This window comes from Lynx canadensis, chromosome E3 (assembly GCF_007474595.2).
Source record: "Lynx canadensis isolate LIC74 chromosome E3, mLynCan4.pri.v2, whole genome shotgun sequence".
Classification (NCBI taxonomy): Eukaryota; Metazoa; Chordata; class Mammalia; order Carnivora; family Felidae; genus Lynx; species Lynx canadensis.
This window is the reverse complement of record NC_044318.1, coordinates 17,668,944-17,690,537: the sequence shown is the minus strand read 5'-3', so window position 1 is coordinate 17,690,537 and position 21,594 is coordinate 17,668,944. Positions and strand designations below refer to the sequence as shown.

The 21,594-nt window shown below is 46.0% G+C and overlaps 1 protein-coding gene across 2 annotated transcripts in view; it reads right to left on the bottom strand.

The window, feature by feature from the left end:
- The window catches only part of EEF2K (eukaryotic elongation factor 2 kinase), a 54,663-nt gene that overhangs the window by 19,849 nt on the left and 13,220 nt on the right, over window positions 1-21,594 (bottom strand). For both annotated transcript variants that reach the window (XM_030301034.1, XM_030301035.2), the window contains exons 2-3: window positions 19,117-19,438; window positions 2,968-3,068 (exon numbers count right to left, since the gene is read on the bottom strand). In XM_030301034.1, the coding sequence (XP_030156894.1) occupies window positions 2,968-3,068; window positions 19,117-19,362 (347 nt within the window). In that variant the 5' untranslated portion in view covers window positions 19,363-19,438. The remainder of the gene's footprint in view (window positions 1-2,967; window positions 3,069-19,116; window positions 19,439-21,594) is intronic.

The window sequence follows — 21,594 nt, the reverse complement described above, 5'->3', positions numbered from 1 at the left end:
GACGACACCTGTGTGAGGCTCAGCCAGGTAGCTGGGCCTGTGTCCCGGTATAGGCAGGGGTAGGGGTGTGTGTGTGTGTGTGTGCGTGTTGGGGTGGGGAAGCTGCAGGAGGACACCCACGGCAGAGACAGAGAAGATTCTCGAACATTTTCATCTCTCCTTTTTCAGGAATCCTCTTTCCCGCAGCAAACCTGCCCCTGGGCCTGGCTGGGCCTCAAATAGATTTGCCTGGTAGAGAGCTCCTCAGCTCAGTAAACCCCCAAATTCTAAAACCTCCTCTTAGGGCTGAGGTGTTCTTAGCTCTAGCAGAGGCCTCCCTGGCCCACCCTTCATCAGGACAGACTCGGAGAGAACAGGCTTCTCAGAGCCTGAAACCTCCATGGGGAAAGACAAGCCTGGCAGGTAACCTCTCCTGGAGCTGGGGGAAGGGATGCTGTCTAGAGCTGCAACTTACTTGCAACACGTCCGCGGCAAGTACCGTGCCCAATAAATAACGATTATTACTACTACTGTGTAGAGACCAAGGTAAAGGAAACAGTCTACTCTCACTTCCAAATAAGACTGAAGACTGAGGGTGCCAGGGTGGCTCAGTCGGTTAAGCATCTGACTCTTGATTTCGGCTTTGGTCATGAGCTCACAGCTCGTGAGTTCGAGCCCCGCATGAGGGGGCTGTGTTCAGTGAGGGGCAGGCTTGGGATTCTCTCTCCCTCTCTCTCTGCCCTTCCCTGGCTCATACTCTCTCTTTCTCTCTCTCAAAAATAGATAAGTAGACTTAAAAAAAAAAACCAAAAAAACAAAACACTGAAGGCTGAGAGGCACCCAGAAGTTGAGGGAGAGGGGAGATATGGGATGTCAGAAGGATCTCATTTGTCCTTCACAACCATTGACGGCATAAAGGTCAGAGTTGCTCAAAGTTCACTGAGCATTCACTATCTGTGGGGCGTTTAAACAGATCTCTTCAATTAAACTCCGCAGCGCCTCTGTGAGATTGGCACAATTATTGTGCCCATTTTCCAGGTGGGGAAACCGAGGCTCAGAGAGGTGAGGAACTTGCCAGAGAGCCAGGATCAGACCCAGGTCAGTTTCAGCTGGAACCCTGCTCTTAACCGGCCTGAGTGAACAGGGAATCTGTCCCAATAAAGAGGTAGCCTGCACCAGTACTCTTGAAAAACCAGGAATAGAGGAGGAAGCCTTCCAGTTTAGAAACTGCCCAGAGACTCCAGCCATCAATGCCTGAGCTCCCTCTGCCGGCAGTCACTTCAGTTAGGAAACAAACAGTTTGGCCTGGTCCCTGGTCCCCAAGGAGCTCTGGGACACACAGAGCCGGCCCAGCATGTGCGGCCTGTGTTCCCAGGGGTTTCCCTGGGTCGCCTGGTGTCTTCAGCCTGGAGGCTATGTGTCACCAACCAGTCACCACTGGCCTTATAGGCAGGGAGGAACAGAGTCCATACCCTGCCCTACTAGGGTCCCCACAATGCTGACCTTGGCTGCCAGCACAGCCCCCAGTGCCTGATAGGAAGTGGGCCTCCAGTGGTGGGGAGGAAGGGCATGCCAGGCTCAGAGCCATCTCCTCACAAGGTGGGAGCAGGGACACGGGGCAGAAAGACATAAAGGGCTACGTTGTTTCTGCCTGCCTGTGTGGTATGTGATCTAGACATATCAGAATCAGAGCAAAGCTCCCTGGCACAAGACTGGTTCAGAGAAGGCCATATAACCAAAGCCAGGCCAATGGCATTCCATTATGGAACTTGTGTTTAAAAAAATTCACGAAAGAAAAGATGCTCTTCTGTTGGGTAAAATGAAATGTGAGGCTCTCAGGGAATATCTGTTCCACTGATATAAGAAAGTCTATCTGAGGTCAAAGTGCAACGCATCCTTGGAGCATCTGGAACCAGCCATGCCCGAAGTCCACATGCATGAGCCAAACATCCCCTTCCATGCTTAATGCTGTGAATTGGGTTTCTGTCACCTACATTTGAAACAGTGTTCTGACTAACTGAAAGACACTGAACTGAGAGTCAGAAAGTTAGCTCATTAACTACCTAGGTGACCCTGGGCAAACCTCTATTTCCCCTGGGAAAATTATGGGAAGTCAGGGTGTTGGCTTAGAGGATTCAGACTGGAGGGGTCCACAGAGGTCATGGGATGGGGTGGGGTGGGGAGCCGGGCTCCAGGGCAGGTCCAGGGCCCTCTAATATTATGAACAAAATTAGACATATGTGTGCAACTTTCTGAGATGGCTCTCATCAGATTCTCAGTGTAGTCCCAAATGCTTGACATGATTCATATTCCAGGCTTTTTTATAAGTAAATACATATAGAGGACTTCAACCAGTGCCTGTCACATGGATTCGATACATAAGGGCTACTGTTGTCATAGTTATCTGGTGGTAGTCTGTGGTTTTTGCTATTTTCTTTCTTCTTGATACCCCCAGAAATAACTCTTCTCTCCCCCTGACTTTTCAAATAGGAAATCTATATGCTCATAGCTCTATTTTGTTAATCTTCCTGGGACCAAGTCATCAAAAAGCTGGCGTGCTATTTCCATGCATTCTCCTTCCCTTTGGTGGCAACTGTAGGGACCACGTGCTGGGGCAGTGGAACCACAAGACGGGAGTCGCCTGGATCCCTGAGCAGCCCCAGGGTCCCGGAGCTCTCACCCAGCTTTACTCAAGTGAGAAGTACACCTTTGTTGCATTGAGCTCTGGACATATTTGTTACAGCAGCACGTTCAGCCTTGCCTGACGAATACATACATTGCGGGACCACACTGAAGAGGAGACGAGATAATGCACAGCGCCATAAGCACGCATAAATGCTCAAATATTGGCAGATACTATCATTATGTCCTTCTCCTTGACCTCCAAGGGTATGTAGGCCTCACTGATTATGAGCAGAAGCAGGACCCATACCCCCAAGGACTCCTTGAGGCCTGGGGCCATAGAACACACCCAGACGAGCTGCCAACCTGTGACGTGTGGCACATTCTGTGGCAATATCCTCCAGGTGGAACTCGGCCCAGGGGTCAGGCATGTGCTTGGCCTTCTCAATTGCATGCTTCCAAGCTTCCTGCAAAAGGCAAAGGGAAGTGTTAGACCAGGGCCTTCTGGGGCAGGGCTGTCTAGCCACCTCCCACCCTATGATTTCCTAGGTGTCTCCCACCTCTGGGGAGGCAGACAGCATCAGTAGTCTCAGAGAGAGACTGTACTCAGAGAAGTACTCCCAGCTATCATCCTTTGGGAACCAAGTTCCCAAAAGACCCTATTTTTTCTCAAGCGGGCATGGCCTTCCTGTGGGCAGAAGTGACATATCTTTTTTTTTTTTTAATTAAGTTTATTTATTTTGAGAGAGAGAGAGAGAGAATCCTAAGCAGGCACAGAGTCTGACACAGGGCTCAATCTCATGAACCATGAGATCATGACCTGAGCTGAAATCAAGAGTCAGATACTTAACCAACCGAGCCACCCAGGCACCCGAGAAGTAACATATCTTAACCATGAAACCAAAGAAGAAACACAATACACAGAGGAAAACACACACTGCTTCACCTGCAACCAAAAAGTTGAAAATAAAAATAAGACACCAATCCCCTTCTCCCCCCTTGTTCGGACTGGCAAGCATTTTAATGGCTGCTAATAATTAGTGCGGGCCAGTATGTAGGGGAAACAGGTGCTCTCGCATATGGTTAATGGTCTAAACGTCTTCTTAAGGCAACCTGGCAATGTACTGAGATGAAAAACTATGAATTCCTTTATTCTGACCCAGAAATTTTACATCGAGAAATGTGTCCTAGAGAAATACAAACACAAACCTGCAAACGTATATATACAAAGCGTCGCTGTGTGCAAAACCAAATCCAACCCAAATGTCCATCCGTGGGGACTGGTTAAATGTATTTTGGTTTTATCCACTTATAATGCTCAACAGCCCTTCCAAGTGACTGCACTTACCTACTGGTGGGAATCGTGGACCCTATCAGGGCCAACGTCACCTTTTTATAAATACTGTATAGGGCGCCTGGGTGGCGCAGTCGGTTAAGCGTCCGACTTCAGCCAGGTCACGATCTCGCGGTCCGTGAGTTCGAGCCCCGCGTCAGGCTCTGGGCTGATGGCTCGGAGCCTGGAGCCTGTTTCCGATTCTGTGTCTCCCTCTCTCTCTGCCCCTCCCCCATTCATGCTCTGTCTCTCTCTGTCCCAAAAATAAATAAACATTGAAAAAAAAAATTAAAAAAAAAAAATACTGTATAAATCATAAATATGCCCCATTTTACCACCCTAAATGAAAATCATAGACAACATAACCTTCCTAAACTCAGAATATCTCCAACCATGCCAAAGATATGTTGCCTTTATGTAAACACTGTGCTAAGTTCTGGGCTCAGAACAGATTCCCATGAGACATTCCAAGGTCCTGGGGATGCAGGAAAATTCATTGCACAGAACTGTTCTACCCATTTCAAACTTTTACCATCCATGCCCTCCACCTTTTCAATGCCTTAGTGCCCCTGAATCATTGTGGGGACCAAAAATGTCCCCCCAAACTTTTAAAACCTGTCGAGAAACAGGGCTTTTGGGTACTCACTGGGAAGGATGATATTATGGAGATAAGGCTGATTCTCAACAGTATCATGACACAACCCTGTTTTTTGTTTTATTTTTTTAATTAAAAAAACCCATTTACTTATTTTTTGAGAGAGAGAGAGAGAAAGAGTGCAAATGGGGGAGGGGCAGAGAGAGAGGGTCACACAGAATCCAAAGCAGGTTCCAGGCTCTGAGTTGTCAGCACAGAGCCTGACATGGGGTTCAAACCCACGAACTGTGAGATCATGACCTGTGCCAAAGTCAGACGCTTAACCAACTGAGCCACCCAGGCACCCCTTGTTTTTTGTTTTAAAAACCTCATTTTATGGGCACCTGGCTGGCTCAGTCAGTAGAGCGTGTGAGTCTTGATCTCAGGGGTTGTGGGTTTGAGCCCCACACTGGGTGCAGAGATTACTTTAAAAAATAATAGTAAAAAGCTCATTTTATTGCTTTTATAATCCCAAGGTGGAATCCTTTCCTGTCTCTTCCAAACACTCCTCCACCCACACTGGGTAGCAATCCCTTCTCCCTCTTTCTCTGAAGAAACTGAAGCTCTGCCCTGCAGCCTCTTTACGAATCGGTGAGACCAAAACTCCTTTCCAGGCCAGAGGCCTGAGCCACAGGGAGGGTGCTGGATGGTGGCCTGAACACTGGGTGTGGAACAGCAACTCTAGATTTCCTCACCCACCGTCAGTACCCCTCAGCCACTGGGACCAGCTCAGCATCCCATGGACTCAGGCCCAAACAGGACAACACCCCAAGCATGGCCCCGGCCTGAGCCTCATGGCTGGGATCCTGCTCTGAGGAGAAAGGCGCACACGCGCGCGCGCACACACACACACACACAGACACACACACGCGCGCACACACACGCACACACACACACACACACACACACACACACACGGGCCGAACAGGCCAGGGCTCCCTCTCTGCAAAGTCCAAAAATCAAGGCCAGAATTTCTTTCTTCCAATTTGGAAGCTAACTCATGCTTAACAAAAATGCTTAGAAAACAGAGAAGACAAAATTCCAATCTACCACATGTCGCCCACCCAGAGCAATGATCGTCAATGCTTCAGATGTGTTCTTTTCCAGATCCTTCCCATGCATGTTTTGTAAGACTGGAATCACACTGTAAATACAATTTACAGCCTTTCAGGAGAGTGGGCCAATGAGACATGGTACTTTATCTAGTGATCTGGATTATCTTCTGGATTCCAAATGTCTGATCTGCTTACTGTAAAAAACCGCAGGGACTACAGAATGTGAAGGAGAAAGTGGAAGTTCTTTCTGACCTGTTGCTCTGAAAACCACAGTTGACAGCTGATGTAGACAGTCTGCAAGTTTGTTCTGACGCATTTGTTAACACATGAATTTAGCATCGGGTCAGGGCCTCCTCTTCCGTTCTGCACCTTACTTTTCTCCACTTACCACAGGGCCTTGGACGTCTTTCCATGCCATGTGTACAGGCAGGCTCGGTTGACCCCATTTCCCTTCTATAGTTCTAAGACATATAATGTATAAATGTACCTTAAGATATTTCTCGAACCTCAGTGGATGGATATTTGTAATATTTGTATTCTCTCCAATAATTCCTAGTACAGACAGTCCTGAAGTGAACACCCTCGCATCTAAATCTTTATGCGATTGTGCAAGATCTCGGTAGGACATATTTCTTGGAAATGTAATTGCTGGATCACATTTAAAACGTACAAGTTTGGAGTTCTCCTCCAAAAAGTTTCTCCAAAATTATACTCCAAGAGGCTGAGGACACATCACTTACATTTAAAAAATTTTTTTTCATGTTTATTTTTTTCTGAGGCAGATAGTAAAAGACAGAGTGTGAGCAGGGGAGGGGCAGAGAGAGACACACACACACACACACAGACTCCGAAGCAGGCTCCAGGCTCTGAGCTGTCAGCACAGAGCCTGATGCAGGGCTGGAACTCATGAACCGCAAGATCATGACCTGAGCCAAAGTCCAACACCCAACCGACTAAGCCACCCAGGAGCCCCCGACACGTCACTTACATTTTTAAACACAAACGTGACATCATGAATTTACAAGTTAGCTGTAACAGCTAAGTAATCCATTGTATGGGTTTGTCATTATTGACTTAACCATTCACCTGTGGATCTCCGCTGTCAGACTTTGAGCTTGTTACTATTCTTCCCTGTTATAAATAACCCAGCAGCAGACATGTTTGTAATTAAAACAGTTCCTGAATCTCTGTAGTTAACAAAAAAGGGCCACTGTCCCTCTCATATTCCAGCTGCTGTGAATAGAAGAGATAGACTCTGACCCCTGCCTGTCAAGGAACCTACAGTGTTCTGAGCCTGTCTGGACAAGTGCCCCATTCCCTACCTGCGACACATACCTCTCCAACTGCTCCTCTCTTAACTGGTGACTCAAATGCTCCCCCAATTCCCCATTCAATGAGCAGTATCAACAGAAACTATCTCCTGGGGGCACCTTGGTGGCTCAGTTGGTTTAAGCGTCCAACTTTGGCACTTTGGCTCAGGTCAATGATCTTGTGGTTTGTGAGTTCAAGCCCCACATTGGGCTCTGCACTGATGGCTCGGAGCTGCTTTACATCCTCTGTCTCCCTGTCTCTCTGCCCCTCCTGCCGCTCTCAAAAATAAATAAGAATTAAAAAAAAATTTCCTCCTGGTTAGAGGCTATGTCTCCAACTGAAAAAATAGTCTAGAAAAAAAGTATTTCAGAATTTGAGGGCACGTTATTTCACAGGATCAAAACGACTTTTTTTTCCAAACCCAGAAAAGAATCACGCCACACCTTGTTGGCAACAGATGGGTTTAGTGCAACTAACTTTTTTTTTAAAAGCACAATATAGGGGCGCCTGGGTGGCGCAGTCGGTTAAGCGTCCGACTTCAGCCAGGTCACGATCTCGCGGTCCGTGAGTTCGAGCCCCGCGTCGGGCTCTGGGCTGATGGCTCAGAGCCTGGAGCCTGTTTCCCATTCTGTGTCTCCCTCTCTCTCTGGCCCTCCCCCGTTCATGCTCTGTCTCTCTCTCTGTCCCAAAAATAAATAAACGTTGAAAAAAAAAATTAAAAAAAAAAAAAAAGCACAATATAAAAGGTCTTGTACTAAGCTCTGTTCCCTGGACTCTGGTTCCTACCCATGGCTGACTAACTGGGGGAACCTCCATTTCCTTGTTTACAAAAGACAATGAAGAATGTTTTGACTCCTAGTGGCCAACTTTTTTCCTGGGGCAGACACATTCTCTTCAGAAATAGCAAGTGGCAGGGCGCCTGGGTGGCTCAGTCAGCTGGGCAACCAACTTCACTCAGATTGTGATCTCACAGATCGTGAGTTCAAGCCCCGCATCAGGCTGTGTGCTGACCGCTCAGAGCCTGGAGCCTGCTTCAGATTCTGTGTCTCCCTCTCTCTCTGCCCCTCCCCCATTCACTTTCTCTCTCCTTCAAGAACAAATAAACATTAAAAAAAATTTTTTTTTAATAAAAAAAAAAGAAATAGCAAGTGGCTCACTGGGGCACCTGGGTGGCTCAGTTGGTTAAGCCTCCGACTCTTGGTTTCGGCTCAGGTCATGATCTCATGGTTCAAGCGTTCAAACCCCACATCAGGCTCTCTTCTGTTAACGCAGAGCCCGCTTCAGATTCTCTGTTCCCCTCTCCCGCTGCCCCTCCCCCACGCGTGCACAGGCACACTCTCTCTTTCAAAAAAAAAAATCTTAAAAAAAAGAAAAGAAATAGGGGCTCACTGAGGTTGTAATGCTCATTACAGTTCAACAGCCCTGTAAATGAGCTGCAAATCACCGGTGTACTATTTTATCCGTCAGGCTAAGAAAAACAGGTGTTTATGGATGCCTGAGGAATGGGTACTCTCAGGCACTGAGGGGGTGGAAGCAGGTACTGCCACCTTTGAGAGGCATCTGCCAGTACCTTCACTGACTTGTGACCCAGCCATGCGGATCACCTACTCTGGTGTGCACAGGTGAGTACCCTAAAGATGGGTCCGTGCTTATAATGCTATTTAACGCTCAGGCATTGCCGACAACCTGCCTGTCCACAGGGGGATGATTCCATACACCTGGCAGACTAGTATGCAGCCATTAGGAAGATCAAGGTATTGGGATTGCCTGGCTCAGTCAGAAAAGCATGCAACTCTTGATCTCAGGGGTCGTGGGTTCAAGCTCCATGTTGGGTATAGGAATTACTAAAAAAAAAAATAAACTTAAAAAAAAACAGATTAAGATATTGAATGGACAAAATCTATGACTTATTGTTTAGAAGGTAAAAAGCAAGTTGCTGAATAATGCAAGCAGTATGACACCATTTACTGTGGAGGAAACCCACAAATCAGCACTATGGATTTTTTTTTTTAAGTTTATTTACTTACTTTGAGAGAGAGTGTGTGCGTGCAGAGGCGCAGAGAAATGGGGAGAGAGAGAATGTCAAGCAGGCTCAGCACTGTCAGCATAGGGCTCCGTCCCATGAACTGTGAGATCATGATCTGAGCCAAAATCAAGAGTCAGATGCTTAACCAACTGAGCCAACAAGGCTCCCCAGCATTATGGATTTCTAAGGATGTGTGTGTCTGTACATATACACATAAGTGTATCTTTATATATAAGTGCATAAAAGAGGTCTGAAAAGTGTTTTCTACCGAAATGATATAAAATGGTTATCTCTGGGAGATAGGTTTACCTATGTTGTTTGCATTTTCTTACTACGAGAATATTAACATATTGAATACCCTTCAGGTATTGCACTTACAAGTCAAAGTTAACAAAGATCACTGGGTTAGGTGATTCTTAAGGCCCTGCCAACTCTAGCATTCTCTAGTTCTAAAGATGCAAAAAAAATAAAATTAAAATAAAATAAAATAAAATAAAATACAATAAAACATCTGAATTCAGTTGTTGGTGCATGATCTTACACAGAATGGGCAGGCCAAGGGGATTTCCTAAAAAGGAAAATATAACCCTGCCTAGAGATCAGAAAAAACTTTGGTTCCTCAAAGACTGAGAGTACAAAATAAAAATAAATATAATCATAACAAAAGTAACAAACAACAACAACAAATTTCCTGGAAGATGCCAGGAGTGGGGCTGGGGTATGTGTTTGCAATTTCTTTGGCACATAGGATGTTATTACTGTTGGCCCTGTTTTTATATTGCTATTCTTATTATCACCAACACAGCAATCAAGGCCTCTGGATCTTACACGAGGAAGCATCTTGAAGCTGCCTAAATCCTCCCTGAAACATCAACTGTTTTTCCCCAAGTGGACATTATAAAATGTCTTTTCCCATGTCCCTTTCTGTAGACTCCAAGAAATGTCTGTAGCTCTGTGTCAGCCTGATTCGCCCCTCCTGGTTGACAGTAAAGGGTTAAGTTACACCCAAGAACATAGAAAAGAAGCAGGAAGAATTGGGGAAGTTTGCTTGCTTACTAGGGAAGAGGCCACTTCGCTAGGGAAGTGTTATGTGCCTGTCCCACTCTGAACCACATGCATTTAGAGGTTTCATGCAATTTCTGTGGATCTCAGCACTGGCTATGGCAGCAAAAAACTGGAAACCGTCTAAGTATCCCACAGGAGGAAATGTTTAAAGGAACTGGGGCACATCCAGGCTGCCATGGAGCCATTAAGAAAAAAAGATGAACTAGATCCACATTTACTAATATGGAAAGATATGCACCATCTCTTGTTTGCCAAGAAAAACTGGTTTCTGAAGACATAGATACATAATGCAATAAAAGTCCCTATTTATTTAGTCAAGTCTATATTTATAGTGAAATGCAGAAAAGACTAAAATACACACTAAGACCTTAACAGCAATTATATCTACACTTTCGCTGTTTTCTGCAAGGAACATGGATTACTTCCATAAGGAATCACACAAGTAACTGCCAAAGAAACATAGCTAAAAGTCCTAAACAAATCTCTCTGTCAAAAGGAATAGTTGCAGCTGGTCTCCCCCGACCAGTCGGATTGAGAGCCAGGGTTAGAGAAGAAAGGATGGGAAGGATGGAAATAATAATCAGCAATGCAGTAACATCCCCGAGGGTGGCATAATGCCCTTGCCCCCTGGAAGCTACCTTCCCAGACAGAATCCCAGCCTGCACCTCATGGCAGTCTTGTGAAGGGCAGCCAGGCAGGTAGGACAGTTCCCTAGTCCACTGGAGAAAAGCCCAAGGCTCCAAGAGCAAGGAGGTAACTTGCCTATAGACCTGCAGCAGCCAGGAACCGGCAGACCCCAAACTCAGACCAAGCCCGTCAAGCCCCAAGTTCCTTGCTCTTTTGTAAAAAGGAGAGCCAAACAGATTATGACCATGTGACCCAGCAATTCATTCCCAGGAGAAATGAACATGCATCTACACAGCAATTCATGTAGCATTATTTGCAAAAGCCAAAAGGGAGAAACCACCCCAAGGCACGTCAACAGATGAACAAATAAAATGTGGTAAGTCCGTGCACTGGGTAGTATTCGGCAATAAAAAAATGAGCACTGACACACGCTTCTGCATGCATGAATCTTGAAAACACTGCAGTGAGAAGCCAGACACAAGAGACCCCATGTCACAGAATCCTATTTATATGAAAGGTCCAGAAAAGGCAAATCCATAGAGACTGAAAGCAGATTACTGGTTGCAGGGGTTGGGTGGGATGGGGATGCTTGGGGGTTATGGCTGAGAGATAGATGCGGGGTTTCTTTTCAGGGCTAATGAAAACGGGCTAAAATTGATTGTGGTCATGTGGATGCAAAATTGAATAACTATACTTAAAGCTGGTGAATTGGACATTTTCAATGGTTAAACTGTATGTTATAAGAACTATATTTCAATGAAGCTGCTAAAAACATAAAGTAAAATTGAAGAAGGGAGCCCCTGTACCCCAGCACATTTCCATAAAGGATTTGAGCATTTTATATGTACATATATATATGTATTTAATGTTTATTTCTTTTCTTTTTTTTTTTTAATTTTTTTTTAACGTTTATTTATTTTTGAGACAGAGAGAGACACAGCATGAACGGGGGAAGGTCAGAAAGAGAGGGAGACACAGAATCGGAAGCAGGCTCCAGGCTCTGAGCCATCAGCCCAGAGCCCGACGCGGGGCTCGAACTCACGGACCGCGAGATCGTGACCTGAGCTGAAGTCGGACGCTCAACCGACTGAGCCACACAGGCGCCCCTGTTTACTTATTTTCAGAGAGACAGAGAGCACACAAGCAGGGAGGGGGCAGAGAGAAAGAGAGAGAGAGAATGAATCCCAAGCAGGCTCTACACTGCCAGTGCAGAGCCCAATGCGGGGCTCGAACCCATCAACCATGAGATCGTGACCTGAGCTGAAACCAAGAGTCAGACACTTAGCTGACTGAGTCACCCAGGCGCCCTGGATTTGAGCATTTTAGCCCATGCACAGACTTCAGAAAGAGGAGTCCCTGTGGTCAGGCTTGAATCTCCTCAGCCTCATCCTGTTTTTCAGACAGCAGGTCACTGGGTGGCCTCCTGCCCACTGCCAGTGTCACCCTCTTTTTCCTTCATCTGCCTAACAGGCCCTCATCTTGCTAGAAGTCCAAAGCTTTGTGGACACCGGATGCCTAACCTTCCCTGTCTGATTCTGCATTCTCAAAGCAGTGGGCAGAGCCCCAAAATGTTCATCACCTCTGGGTGTGCACAGAGCTTCCTGTGGTCACTAGTCAGGGACAGAAGCCCAAAGCTGCCAGGGTGGGGCTTCCTGGGGCTCAGATGGACAGGGATGCATCTCTTCCCAGTGAGTCATCAAAGGCTGGCATGTCCGTCTCATTCTGGGGTAATCGCTGCCTCTGACCAAGCTGTTAGAGCCACCTTGGTGGGCTGAAAAGATGTGTAATCACCAAAGTCCACCAACAAGGGCATGGGAAGCAGATGTGCCCATACAGCGTGGGGACAAACATTGGTGCAGACTCTTTGAAGGACAGCCGCCAATGTCCAGCTGTGTTCTTAAACATCCACCTCTGGGGATTTACCTGGCAGGTGCACCCTGCTTGGGCACAAGGACATATGCACAAAGATGTTTAAGGAAGAGATGTTTGTAGTAGCATAAGACTGGAAACGACCTTCCTACCCATCCATGAGGGACTGACTCAGTATATTATGGGGCGTCCAGACATGATATTCAGCCATTACAAAACAACAAAATAAGCTCCACCATGCTGCCGTCACGACGAGCATCAAGTGATTAAGATCTCAGAGCCTCAGGGGTGCCTAGGTACCTCAGTCGGCTGAATGTCCGACTTCGGCTCAAGTCATGATCTCGCAGTTCGTGAGTTCGAGTCCCACGTCAGGCTCTGTGCTGACAGCTCAGAGCCTGGAGCCTGCTTCAGATTCTGTGTTTCCCTCTCTCTCTACCCCTCCCCTGCTCATGCTCTGTCTCTCCCTCTCTCTCAAAAATAAATAAATATAAAAAAAATTTTTTTAATAAAAAAAAAAGATCTCAGAGCCTCAAGTTTACTGTCTGCAAAACGCCCATCCTTACAGGACTGCTGTGTAGATTAAATGAATAAAGAGTGCAGGGCAGTGCCTGCCCAGCCCAGAGTGGCTGTTACACAAGTACTAGCTGATGCCAGCTCATATGTGCCAATGTGGGAAGACAGCCACAAGAGCGCAAGACAGGTCTGCAGGCAGCTAACGATTCCATAAAAAACGGGGGGGGGCGGGGGGGAAGGGTCATATACATATAGATGTATATGTATATAGGCAAGGAACATTTCTGGAAGGACATCCCTAAGGGAAGCAAGTCTGAGGTGGGAGGCTGACTTTTCACTATTCCACTGATACAGTGTGAATTCTCTTTACCTTGTATACATATTATTTACATATTATAAAATATATGCATTTTATAGTAATTATTTTTTTAGTTTACTTATTTATTCTGAGACAGAGAGCACGAGTGGGAGAGGGGCTGAAAGAGAGGAAGAGAGAGAAAGAATCCCAAATCGATGTGCGGCTCAAAATCACAAACTATGAGATCATGACCTGAGCCGAAGTCTGACGCTCAACCTACTGAGCCACCCAGGCACTGCTGAAATATATGCATTTTAAAGTTTGCTTAGCTATACATACAAGGAGACTTATTACAGCACTGTTTGTAAGCAAAAAAAAGAGCGGGGGGCGGGGGTGGATAATGAAAGTGTCCCCAAGAGGCGGAGTGGCTAAATAAATCCATGAACATCATGTGATGGAACATAATTCACTTAAAAAAAAAAAAAAAAGAGGTGATCTATATGTGACTGATATAGACTGATCCCCAAGATACTCCCAGACCAGGAGAACAATTTCTTAAAATCAAATTTCCCCCTTTACTAAAAAATTAAAAACATATATGCTTATTCTAGAAAGTGGAGAAATGACAGAGCAGTAGAAAGGAAATACAATCACTCCTAGTATCCAAAGGCAATCCCGGCTGGTGTGTTGATATACTTCCTTCCACGCTTTTGTTCTGTGTGTGTATGTGTGTGCATGCACGTGCAAGTGTGTTTTAACAAAGCTATAACTGTACTCTATATTCTGCTATTTAAATTTAACTCCAGAGCAAAAGCACTTTCCCATGTTATAGTAAACTCTATAAATATCCTTGCTTGGCTGCCTGATATTCTATCAACAGGGTGGCCCCCTTAATGATTCCGCCACCATCCCCCCAACCCCCCACCCCCACCCCTCCGGGGAACTAGGCAGAAGGCAGTGACAGAACTGGACTGTTCACAATACATGCCCGGTACCTGCCAGGGTGGTGCCTCTCTGGAGGAACTCCAGGTGGCCATTTTGGTTGAACAAGCCAGGTTGCCATGTCAACAGTAAACAAAAAACACATTAGCTTTGAGGAGCGCCAGCACGAGTGAAGTTTGGAAAACTGAGCTGCTGTCCCCCTCTGAAGCTGCCACAGACCACAGGAACACCACAGAGCCTGCTTTCAGTTACCTAGGACGGTGGGCAACGAATGGGCACAGTCTTGTCCATAAATGGTCATTCTACCAAGTATAGGGAATGGGAAGTGCAATGAGACACAGTCCCTAGCCTTGGAGGCAGCGGCTGACTCAGAGGATAACAGACACACACAGAGGTCTCCTATGATCCCCAGGGAATGCACAAGAGATAGCCAGGGCAGGGTGTCTTAAGCCACACATCCTGAGGGAGCCAGGACAATCATTTTAACAGACCGGATCAACCATCAGTTTAAAGAGGTTTCAGGCCGAGGCGTGAAAAGGGAAGCCTATTCCAGGAGCAGGCAGAAGTGCGGGGTGAACAGAGCCCAGAAGGGTCCCTGGGGACCACAAGCACTCCCGTCCTCGGTGAGGATTTTGAACTATGCCTCGTAGAAGTTTTAAGGAGAGGCTATTTATTACTTTGTTTGTTTGAGGGAGGGAAGGTGAGCTGGATGTTTTGCTTTATTTTTCTTCTAAAAACACCTCTTCTGCACACAAGTAATACATATGTGTGGTTTAAACATTCCAAGTGTTTGGGGTGCCTGTGTGGCTCAGTCGGTTAAGTTTCTGACTCTTGATTTTGGCTCAGGTAATGATCTTACAGCTCGTGGGTTCAAGCCCCGCATCAGGCTCTGTGCTGACAGCACAGAGCCTGTTGGGGATTCTCTCTCTCCCCCCACTCTCTGCCCCTCCCCCTTGTGCTCGCTCGCTCTCTCTCTCAAAAATAAATAAACATTAAAAAAAAGTCCCAAATGTTTAAAAATATATATAACATAAAGTCCCCCACAGTGGCATCCTCTCCCCCAGAGAGAATCACCATTAACCGTTGGGTGCAAATTCCTCCAGCAGTTTTTGCGATGCAAATACTAAGATGTGTGTATAGTTTTTTGGATAAATGTGAGATTGTATTATATTTCAGCTTGCTTTTTTACGTAACAGTGTATAAAAATAAAAATAGCTAACATTTTTTGTGCTAATTATGGACCCATTACTATCCCTCTGCTTTTCATGGATTTTCCCTCCAAATATATATATATACATCTTGGCACAGTTTTCAAGTCAAATTACATATAAACATCATCTTTGTTTTAATGTAAATACACTATTCTCTTAGGACCATGGTTTATCATTTAAATAAGCCCCTCTTGATAGACCTCTGAGCTACGTCCATTTTTTCTTTATTACAAACAATACTGCAACATCTTTGAATATGTAAACTTGAACACTTGTACAAATACTTCTATACTGTTTTTTTAAATTTTTTTATTGTTTGAGAGAGAGAGGCAGACAGACAGAGACAGTGCAAGTGGGGGAAGGGCAGAGAGAGAATCCCAAGCAGGCTCCAAACGGTCAGTGCAGAGCCTGAAGCGGGGCTCAAACTCATGAAACTGAAATCATGACCTGAGCCAAAACCAAGAGTCAGATACTTCTCTGACTGAGCTACCCAGGCGTCCCTCTTCTATACTGGTTCTAAACTGAAGTGGGTACCTTCCCGTATGGGCTTTGCAAACACATAATGGGAAACATTTTGGATTGTCGTAAGGAACAGGGGGGAAATGCAGCTCTTAGTCGGCAGGGGTCAGACCTGCTGAATAACCTATAATAGAATGGACAGTCCCACCCAACAGAGAATTGTCCTTCCCCCAATGGCAACAGTACCCCAGTGGGAACACTTGGGCTGAGGAAGAGTCTCCAGAGATCAAATTGCCATCTGAGGTATATTTTTTATTTTAAGGACTATTGTCAAGTGGCCCACAGGGGTTTATGTTTTACATAAATACTGTCCTTTATCAAGAGGGCACCCACAGTGAAGTCAGTTGAGTAGTCTCCCACCCGTCCCCCCTGCCCAATTCTGAAGCAAGTACTTACTGTGTGCAGAGCATGGCCCCAGGTACTGGGGATGAGTGATAAACGCCACAGTGCCCTGCCCTCAAGAGGCTCACATCCTAAAGCCACAGGCAGACAGACAAACCTCCCGTCTGCACTTCCTTTAAAGGCTTTACCATACTACATTTTGTGGTCAGGGACTGGCCATCTGTGTCTGAGGCCTTTCAGTTCCTGGGCCCTCTCAGTGTCTTCCCAAAAGCCTCAACTGGGCTCATGGGGTCACTGCCAGGTCTGCCCCCTAAGGAAGCCACCAGGATCCTCCTTCCCTGAGGCAGTCCCCTCTTGTGCGACACCCCCACCCCCCCACCCCTCAATCCCATGCACTGGACAGAAGTGACTGAGTCAGAGAGAGAGAATGCCTGACCCAGGCTGGGCCAAGCAGATATTTGCCCCTTGCAATTGGGACGGAGAAGGTCAAGTCTGTCTTTGCACATGGCTCCATCTGTAATGAGGGGACACTGGGGCCATAGGGGTCTATCTTCCCACTGTCTAGAATGAGGCAGAGAAGAATAAAGGATAGGGAAAGAGAGACAGGGAGAGACAGTCCTGCTATCTCCTGGTTCCTAGACCTGTGCCCTGAGAGACCAGACATTACTTCTCTCCCTGGGTCCCCAGAAATACTCCTGGACTGTTATAATGGATATCCTTCCTCCCTTCAGCTGGCATGAGCTGGTTTCTGATTCACAAGCCCTGAGCCCTGCAGCCCCCGCTGGTTCCCGGATTCCCTCACATGTGGTACAGGATTCCTCAGGGATCCGTGTTTCCTCAAGCCTCCGTGACCCACAGTGAACAGACAGGAGTGCCAGACTGCTCTCCTGCCCTCCCTGTGCTGCCCTCCACGGGGCTGGGTGGGAGTTTCAGAGGCTGGCTCAGTACGGGAAAAGCAGGGCAAGCCTCAGTCTGACCCTTCGGGGGCCCCCAACCTCAGAGGGGACCCACAGGGCTATTTCTGGAGCTGCCTGTCCCACAGAGACTTAAGCTAGAACTCTGGCCCCGATAGGAAAAAAAAAAATCCAACTGTCCAAGAACTAGAATTATTAATTTTTTTTTTTTTTAAGAGAGCATGAGCAGGGGAGAGGGGCAGAGGGAGAGAGAGAATCTTAAGCAGGCTCCATGTTCAGTATAGAGCCTGAGGCGGGGCTCAATCCCATGACCCTGGGATCATGACATGAGCCAAAATCAAAAGTCAGATTGTTCAGCTGACTGAGCCACCCAGGAGTCACTAGAATCATTAATTTTCTAAAAACAGATTAATTTTGAAGTTACAGGAGAATGACTCCAATTCTAAATCCCAAAGTGGTAATTCGCATTTTGCTTATGGTACTAACAGATACCTTCTGTTGGTGGGCATTAAATTAAATCAGGATAACATTATTGCATTTAAAATTTGGGGGGGGAGGGGCGCCTGACTGGCTCAGCTGGGAGAGCATGTGACTCTTGATCGTGGGGTCATGAGTTTGAAATTTTTTTTTAACGTTTATTCGTTTCTGAAAGACAGAGCCCGAGCAGGGGAGGGGCAGAGAGAGAGGGAGACACAGAATCTGAAGCAGGCGCCAGGCTCCAAGCTGTCAGCACAGAGACTGATATGGGGCTCAAACCCACAAACCATGAGATCATGACCTCAGCCAAAGTGGGACGTTATACTGACTGAGCCATCCAGGCACCCCTCTGGGTCATGAGTTTGAGCCCCACATTGGGCATAGAGATTACTAATAAAATGAAATTTTTTTCATCACCAGTTATTATACAAAAGCCCGATGATGTTCATCTTTCCCCTACCCCTTTAGACCAGCTTTGCCCTGGCATGAAGACAAATCCTGAACAAAGTAAGTATGCTTTTCCTCAATCCAGAAGGTTGCCTAACCCCAAGCATGGTTTTTTAAAAAATTTTTATTAAGAGTTTTATTTTAATTCCAGTATAGTTAACATACAGTGTTATATTAAGGCAGTGGCATTTTTTTACTACAACCAACATGAAGAACTACATTTTACATCAGGTCCCTGGACCCACATACACACACATCAGGGATGAAATGCAAATATTTACATGATTAGAGCCTGGCCGACAACAACCAACTGGGTCACCACATCTACACATGTGAACATGTGTGAGCATAGGTACCAAAAAATAAGATCTTTACAATTTGCACTGGTCTTCAGGATGTCCTGGTCTATTCTCTTCTGTTGCAATTTTTTAAAAGTTGGTCAAGGTTTTCATGACCCAGCAGTGGGTCCGAAGCAGCTATTTGAAAAACACCTCTCTAGGGGTGCCTGGGTGGCTCAGTCGGTTGAGCGTCTGACTTTAGCTCAGGTCATGATCTCACGGTTCGTGAGTTCGAGCCCCGCGTCAGGCTCTGTGTTGACGGCTCAGAGCCTGGAGCCTGCTTCGGATTCTGTGTCTCCCTCTCTCTCTGCCCCTCCCCACTCATATTCTGTCTCTCTCTCTCTCTCTCTCAAAAATAAATAAACATTAAAAAAAATGTTTTTGGTTTTTTTTTTTTTTTAGAAAAACACCTCTAAAGTAATGAGACTTGTTTTAAGCCAACAAAAACCTCCCAGCCTTACAGGCGTATCTGCCAATCTCCAGGGCTCAGAGTGCTGCCCAGGGGAGGGAAACACAGAGACGACCCCAGTCAGTGACCCCACTTCCCCATCCCTTGCGGCAGGTGGGCCGGGGTGGAGTGGGTGGTCCACTCACCTTAAAGTGGAAGGAGCTTGCTGGGGACCCACTGGAGCCATACTGCTCGCTCTTCGTTAGGTTGCTGTAGTAGTTATTAACTTTGGAATTGACATTCTGGTGTGACCTAGGGTCATCAGTGATGGGGCAGATGAAGTAACTTTCCTCATCGTCGCTGTCGGCCTCGGAATCACCGTCGTGACCAGCCCGGGGGGTCTGGCCGCCATCAACACCTTCCAGGCGAAAAATGAGGTCTTCGTCTGCCATCTTCCTGGGATGCCCGTGTTACCCAAGGGGTGGGCGGTACAGCCAGAGTTATAGTGTAAATGCAGCAGTGTGGGTCCTGCAAAGGGAAGCACGACAATGGGTGCCGGGGTCCAGGGAGTCAGAACTCGCTGTGCACCTTACTGCGAATGCCCCTGGTGACAAAGAGCTGGCACCCTCCAAGTGAAAACTACAGCTATCTTTTGGGGAGGCACCTGGCAGGCGGCATCTAAGAACATTTTTAATGTACAAACCCGTTGACCCAGTAATTCCACTTCGAAGAACTCTGTGTTTGAAATAAGGCAGGGAAAATAAATGCTTCTTAAGCAACTAGAGTGATCGTTTTAGAACATAAAGTAGATTAAATCATTCCCCTGCTTAACACCCTCCGGGAGCTTCTCTCCCCATTATTAATAAAATGTAAATGACTGGGGCGCCTGGGTAGCTCAGTCAGCTGAACGTCTGACTACGGCTCAGGTCATGATCTCATGGTTTGTGAGTTCGAGCACCGCATCGGGCTCTGTGCTGACAGCTCAGAGCCTGGAGCCTGCTTCGGATTCTGTGTCTCCCTCTCTCTCTGCCCCTCCCCTGCTCATGCTCTGTCTCTCCCTCTCTAAATAAATAAATAAATAAATAAATAAATAAATAAACAAACATTTTTTAAAAATTGAAAAAAAACATAAACGGCTTTTAAGGCTACAAGGCCAGCCTTAGTCTGGCCCCTGCCCACTTATCCTCTGGCCTTGGCAGCTCTCCAAGGCCCACTGGCTTGCTTTCTGTTTGGTGAACACGGGGAGCCCATTTCTACCCCAGGGCCTTTGTACTTGCTATTCCCTGTGCCTGGAACAATCTTCCCAACCTTCCAACAGTGGGTTCTTTCTCATCAGTTGGATCCTAGCTCAATAGTCGCCTCTCTAGAGAAATATTCTCCAGCCCCTCAATTCAAAGAACTCCTCTCATATACATATCCAGTTACTCCTTAGCACATCTGCTTTATTCTCATCACAGAGATATTCCCAAGCTGAAACCTCCTTTACTTTTTTACTGTCTGTATCCCCAGTGCCTCAAAGAGTACCTGGCAGAGAGTGGGCACTCAATACACGCCCCCAGAATGGTTGTGTGCCCTAAACAATGTTCTCTTTAGCATAATCAGTAACAGCAAAAAAATGGTAACAGCCCACAATGTCCACCAGTGGAAGCATGTCAAATTAATTAGAGTTTTCTATATACCATGAACTGCTGTGTGACTGTTAGAAGAAAGGGGAAACTCTAGATACATGCAGACATGCAAAAACAATAAAAAAAAAAAAAGTTCAGCGAGATTGTAGAATACAAAAATCAATAGTATTTCTACACATTAGGAATGAAAAATTCAAAAATGAAATTAAGAAAACAAGCTCACCTATTAAGAACTTCAAAAAGAATACTTGGGAATAAATTTAATAAAAGAAGTACATGACTCATACACTGAGAAACACAGCATGTTGAAAGAAATTAAAGACCTAAAAAAATGGGAAGATATTCTGTGTTCACAGATCAGAGGATGATTTAATATTGCTAAGATGCCCATACTCCCCAAATTGATCTACAGACTCAAACCGATCACTATCAAAATCCTAGTGGCTTCTTTGAACAAATTCACAAATGGGTCCTAAAGTTCACATGGAAATTCAAGGGTCCCAAAATAGCCAAAACAGTCTTGAGAAAAGAGGAACAAAGTTGAAGGAGTCACACTTCCTGAGTTCAAAACTTGCTACAGTAGCTGCGGTAATCAAGACAGTTGGTATTGGTGTAAGGATAGACACAGATCAATGGAATAGATTTGAGAGTCCGGAAATGAGTGCTCACATTTAGAACCATTGATTTTGACAAGGGAGCCAAGACCATTCAATGCGGAAAGAATAATCTTTTCAACAAACGGCGCTGGGAGAAGTGAATATACGTGGCAAAAGAATGAAATTGACCCCCTTCCTTACACCCATCATAGGAAATAACTAAAAATAGATCAAAGACTTAAATATAAAAGCTACGACATTACTTAACCCTTAGAAAACAATATGGGAGAAAATCTTGTGATGTGGGTTAGGCAAAGCCTTCTTAGATATGACACCAACAGCACGAGCAACAAAAGAACAGATAAATTAGGCACCATCAATACTAAACATTTGTGGGACGCCTGGGTGGCTCAGTCAGTTGAGTGTCCAACTCTTGATTTTGGCTCAGGTTATGATCTCA